At 42.7% G+C, this 5,806-nt stretch overlaps 1 protein-coding gene and 1 non-coding gene across 2 annotated transcripts; both read right to left on the reverse strand.

Moving 5' to 3' along the window:
* Window positions 1–345: 345 nt before the first annotated feature.
* On the reverse strand, window positions 346–448 carry LOC133442720 (U6 spliceosomal RNA). The gene has a single exon (XR_009782641.1). It is a non-coding gene; the product is annotated as a U6 spliceosomal RNA (small nuclear RNA).
* A 1,688-nt stretch (window positions 449–2,136) lies between these two features.
* LOC133442202 (putative nuclease HARBI1) lies at window positions 2,137–3,562 on the reverse strand. The gene is made up of 4 exons (XM_061720150.1): window positions 2,986–3,562; window positions 2,791–2,903; window positions 2,599–2,710; window positions 2,137–2,517 (listed from the first exon to the last, which is right to left on the reverse strand). The coding sequence occupies exons 1-4, from the start codon at window positions 3,416–3,418 to the stop codon at window positions 2,144–2,146; spliced, it is 1,032 nt and encodes a 343-aa protein (XP_061576134.1). The 5' UTR covers window positions 3,419–3,562; the 3' UTR covers window positions 2,137–2,143.
* Window positions 3,563–5,806: the final 2,244 nt, after the last annotated feature.

Genomic DNA, 5,806 nt, shown 5'->3' on the forward strand with positions numbered 1-5,806 from the left:
AAGAAAAAGGCCCTCTTCTCTTTTTTCTGATTAAATAAATTAAATTAAATGCATCCGAAATAGACAAACAAGCGATCTATGAGTAACTTCAATGAGAAATAAAACACCGAGGGAATATGGATAAAAGGAGGTGTTCCAGCAGGATCTGGCACAAATTAAGCCCAATAAGATTCTTATTATTATATCTTATTATCTTATCAGAACTTTCCAAACGTTATTGGATGGATCGATGGGACGCATGTGCCAATTAGGCTACAGCACCATCCCAAAATGAGGCTGACTTTGTTAACAGGGCGTATCCAAGAAGGAGGTTTAACAAAGTTAAAGTCTCTTTTTTTTTTTTTTTTTTTTTAGGAACACTCCACGATTGTGCATGTCATCCTTGCGGGGCCATGCTAATCTTCTCTGTATTGTGCCAATTTTATTACATGTGCTACCGAAGTAACACGCAAAGTTAAAGTCTCATCTTGAGGTTATTTGAACCCATGACGACTAAACCCGCTCAGTTGGTTCCAACACACCGGTTATGAATTAACTCAACTAACCCCCGATTGGTTAACCGAGATTTGTGCGCGTCCCCGGTGACCATATAAAGACATCATCTACCGAGGGTCGAAAATCGAGAAGATGGCCCGCAAAAGAGCAACCTACTTCACTGAACTTGAGCAGCAAGTCGTCCTCGAGGCGTACGAGGAGGAGAGGGCGGTGATCATGAAGAAGAGTAACACGAATACATCTGCCAAAGCCCGTGATATGGCTTGGCAGAGAATTGCCGATCGCGTCAATGCGTAAGTTTAGGCCATTATGTGAATTTTATATTAAATTAAATTAAATCCTGTTTCCTAATTAATATGATGCTTTCTAATGCAGACTACTTGTCACTGAATGATTTATTTATTAGATGCAACCCCGGTGGGCAGAAGAGAACCTGGAAACAGGTTAAAATGAAGTATAAGAACATTGTCCAAATTGGTAAGTATTCTTTTCGGATACCATGTCTCCCATATGGGCCTTTTATTGTCATGCTCCAACAAGATGCATCTATTTTAAAGCTAATAAGAAGACTGCAGAGGCGAGGAGGACGGGCGCAGGGGTAACTGAACCCCTCACCCCTGTCGAGGAGCTGGCAGTCTCTGTAAATCGGGGCCGGCCAATGATGGAGGGGATTCCTGGGGGGACGTCGTCAGAGCCGGCCACCTCCCAGGAGGAGCACAACCCTCTTGTCCAATGTATTATTCCTAATTACGCCTAATAGTCAGCCCTTCATGTATCCAGTATGACCTATTGCTGTTTCCTAGGCTTATTCAATATAAAATATTCAATTGGAATATTCGATTATTATCTTTTCAATTACCATATTGTATAAAAAAACCTCCTTGTGTGTTAAGTGTTGCTTTAACACGAAAATGACCAATTTGTCAACCTCTTAGTTCAAGGTGGAGTACTGCTGCTGGTGGAGCAGCTACCCATAGATGCTGATACTGCTGCTGTAAGTCCTTATTTCAGTGTTTTAGGCTATTAATCAAGCCCACAGCCAGTAGCCTATTTTGTTTCCCATAGGAGGAGGATGAACAAACACTGTCGGCCATAGAGGAGCCACCAACACTCTCTACAGAGGTAAAGCCTTTGCCGTGATCAATTTCAAATTATTCAACCTACAGTTCAGTCTTCACTTAAGTGAAATGAATTTGTACTTCAGACTGATAACGAGGCGGATGCTGAGGAGCCGGCTACAAGCTACAATCAATACAGCAACGTAAGAAATAATCATAGTTTATGCGTAAATGAGCCAAACTCCATCAAATGCTGAACATGGCTGCTTTGTTATTTTAGATGTCGGCAAAGGAACTCTACAGGGTCCATCTGCAGCGCCAGATAGCCAAGGCTGATCTGGAGATGGTCCATCTGCAGCGCCAGACAGCCAAGGCTGATCTGGAGATGGTCCATCTGCAGCGCCAGATAGCCAAGGCTGATCTGGAGATGGAGTATCTAAAAGTTAAAATTGAGGTAGAGAAATGATGTGCAGAACAACCTGTCAGTGATTCCATATTGTAACTTTAATACAATGTTTCTCTTTTCAGGAAATTAAGCAAAATGGGAAAAGGAATTGAAAAAATAAAAAAGTCAACACCGTCAACTGTGTTTAACTGAAATGATTTAAACATATTTGGTCTCGAACTCTATGACCATCCGCCATGTCAGCCTGCTGCTGAAGTGGTTCCTCCGGTACCGGCTCCTCGACGACTGGAGTGAATTCATTGCGCAATGTGGCAAAATTGTGCAATATGGCACATGCGACAATTATATCACATGCCCTGTCTGGGCAGACCCTCAGCCTGCGCAAGCACTGGAACCGTTCTTTGAGAATCCCGAAGGTCATCTCTATTTTGACCCGGGTTCTGCTGTGAGCCACGTTGAACTGCGTTTGCGCTCCAACATCCGGATCGGGGTACGGGGTAATCAGCGTGGGGAGGCACGGATATCCTCTATCCCCAAGGAGATAGCCATCAAATTCTCCTGCAATTGCACATATAAAACAAAGTTAGACACATGAATATTTGCAAAATTGATCAATATAATATTAGTAATATAACGCACTCTGTAGAAATTTGGTGCTCAGATTTGATTCTCTGTACATCCTGGCATCATGCACAGAGCCTGGCCATCTCGCCTCCACGTTGGATATGAGATTTCCAGCATCGCATATCATCTGGCAAATGAAAAAATACGTTTTCAAACATTAAAAGAGCGCTCAAAAATAAAAGCAGCTTACGGTTCCATTATACCTACTTGCACATTGATACTGTGGAAACCTTTTCTATTGACAAAGTCAGCCTCATTTTGTGATGGTGCTTTGATTGGCACATGCGTCCCATCGATGCATCCAATGATGTTTGGAAAGCCTGCAATAAAGCCAATGCTCATTAAATGTAATCTAACCAGCAAAGATTTCTGTGCATATTTGAGAAACCTAGCGATGCTTACCTGCCAGTTGGTGGAACTCCGTCTTAATGACCCTCGTTGGTTTGTGGCCAGGAAAACGAATAAAACGGTGCATGAAGCGTTTTAGCGCAAGGCACACTTTACGCACCGACCTGCAGGCAGTTGCTTTTCCTATGTGTTCAGCGTCTCCGACACTGTAGAGGAAACTCCCAGACGCAAAAAACCGAAGAGCAATGCACATTGTTTGCAGCGACGAGAGGGCAGACCCACGATGTGTAACATTTTCAATATATGGATGGAGAAGGTTATTTAAATACAGCAGGGATTCGGCTGAAAAACGGTAGCGCTCCCGCAAATGCTCATCGGGGAAAGATAAGATGTCATACCGTGGTCTTATCACCCTCTCACGGTGAATTGCACGAACAATTTGGGCTTCTCTATCAATAATGCGACCTTCGTCAAAGGGAAACGCCATTGTGTAACAAGTTACGCAGCAGCCCTCCTGAACTTGCGCTTAAATACCCGAACATAACTGGGTTATCTGAACAAAACCGGCATAAAACCTACCCCCTACCAGGTTTGGTTCAGAGCCTATGTTACCATGGTGACTTACTTAACCTGACCATTTTGGAACGGAAATCCCATGCAGGTTTACCATTTACCCTGAGTTAACATACCCAGTTTAGCCAGTAAACCTCCTTTGGAATACCCGCCCAGGAAAGGTTTCCACAGCATGTGCAAGTAGGTATAATGGAACCGTAAGCTGCTTTTATTTTTGAGCGCTCTCTTAATGTTTGAAAACATATTTTTTCATTTGCCAGGATGATATGCGATGCTGCAAATCTAATATCAAACAGGCGAGATGGCCAGGCTCTGTGCATGATGCCAGGATGTAGGGCAGGGGTTCTTAACCTTTCTGACCTTGGGGCCCAATTTTTTCAGTACAGAGTGGCCCGGGGCCCATTAAATATAAACACTGTATAGCAGGGGTATTCAACTTTAAGAGGTCCATTTAGAGAAAATTTACTCAAGCGAAGGTCCAGAACATCATAATATATATATATATATATATATATATATATATATATATATATATGTGTGTGTGTGTGTGTGTGTGTGTGTGTGTGTGTGTGTGTGTGTGTATATATATATATATTCAAGTAGCCTCATAGTTGTATCAACATCGGCATCTGACTGTTATATTAAAGAAAGTACATATTTGCCAATTTTTTATTTTTTTCTCTTAAAAATAAAGTAGATTTTATTTTATTTTTCAAACGCTATCTTATTTTATTTCTCTACCAGCAGTTTGAATTTCCCCTTTTCTTTGTTAATTGTCTCAACACATTTTTATACTAAATTAATATAAACACATCTTAACAATTTAAGGTTCAGGTTCAGGTTCTCATACACATGTGAATGTGCTCATTGATGAGCCTGAAACGATATTTAGTTTTAATTATGTTCACTGTGGAGAAAGCTGCTTCACAGCTGTATCTGGACCCAAACATGGGTGTTTTAAGATGCTCAGCTTATTTTTCTGTGACTTCAGTTCAGACTTGAGTGGATATGTTTGATGATAAACTTTGTGTTTTGTTTCAGTGGCGTTTCACTTTCGCACTTTGAACGCCACGGTCTCTGAACGTATGAGACACTGGTTTTGTCCCAGTGGGAAGACTGAACAGGATGAATTTGTCCATTCCGGGTTGCATATTTAAAAATACAGCGAGGACAAAACTTAGTTTGATTTTACTTTAAGTTATTTGCATTAATAAGTTGTCAGGACTCAGTCAGTACGTGCACATGCAGCGATTCAAACTGGTTGGAGATCATTTGCACACATCGTACTGACTTTTAAACTGCATGTGAACACCTTAAGTCAGTCAAGTAATCTGATCAGACTGGATTCATCAACCCGCTTGCAGCACCTAGATAAGCCAGTCGCAACCGCCTTGTTAATGCCATGTGTACGGAGACATGGATATTACAGTCTGCGCATGCTCGAGAATTTCCCCCGGGTGGGGTTTTCCCCCGGAAGTGAAAGGAGACGACGTAACGCTGCTCAGTAGTAGCTCCCTGGGGTGTCGTGTGACTGCTTCAGGGGTGTCGTCAAAATAGTTCCTATTCTGACATTTCATATATAAATACTGTATTTTCGCGACCATACGGGCGCCGTGTGAAAAGGCATAGCCTCAGTCTTATGTGTCATATTTCTGTATTTAAAACACACACGGCGCACCGACCGAAACGGCACACACACAACACACACACACACACACACACAAGCACAGGAGTGTGCGTATTTAAAAATACAGCGGGAGCAAAACTTTGTTTGATTGTAGGCTACTTTATTTCAGTTTTTACATTAATCCAACCCATTAAGTCTCATCCTCTGTTTCTGCATTAAAGAGCTCCGCTAAATCAGCTGTGCCAGTCCGAATTCCTCGCTGTCAGAGTCACGTTCCGTGCCGTGCGGTGCCTCGGAAATGCACGCTTTTGCAAAAGCTCGCAAAATAATCCCAGCAGACACGTTAGCCCACGCATCAACAATCAATCTGCAAACTGTGGCATAAAAAAAACAAAATACGCCGTACCCTACGCCGTAGGCTGCGTCTATTTAACGCGGACCTAATGCCGCGTTCCATTTATCCTCGGAAGTGGGGATTTCCCAGTCCCCAGTCGGAATTTTCAACTGGAACGCCCCTCAAAGTGGGGTTTCCCACTGGGAAAGTGGGAGAGTCTTCACCACCCCCGAGTTACCATTCCAAGATGGCTGCCATTCCCATTTCCCACTTCCGATTTCCGAGGTAAATGGAACGCGGCATAAACTCCGGAGCCGACAGAAATCTCTAAATTTCGGAGC

Source organism: Cololabis saira, chromosome 4, assembly GCF_033807715.1.
Source record: "Cololabis saira isolate AMF1-May2022 chromosome 4, fColSai1.1, whole genome shotgun sequence".
In the NCBI taxonomy this organism is placed as follows: domain Eukaryota; kingdom Metazoa; phylum Chordata; class Actinopteri; order Beloniformes; family Belonidae; genus Cololabis; species Cololabis saira.

What these genes read in the sequence shown, in the direction of transcription:
- LOC133442202 (XM_061720150.1), bottom strand. Translation starts at nt 3,418, where the DNA reads ATGGCGTTTCCCTTTGACGAAGGTCGCATTATTGATAGAGAAGCCCAA. An exon ending in TCCACAGTATCAATGTGCAA is followed by an intron (nt 2,711 to 2,790) that starts GTAGGTATAATG and finishes TTCATTTGCCAG; the next exon opens with ATGATATGCGATGCTGGAAA. An exon ending in GAGCACCAAATTTCTACAGA is followed by an intron (nt 2,518 to 2,598) that starts GTGCGTTATATT and finishes GTGCAATTGCAG; the next exon opens with GAGAATTTGATGGCTATCTC.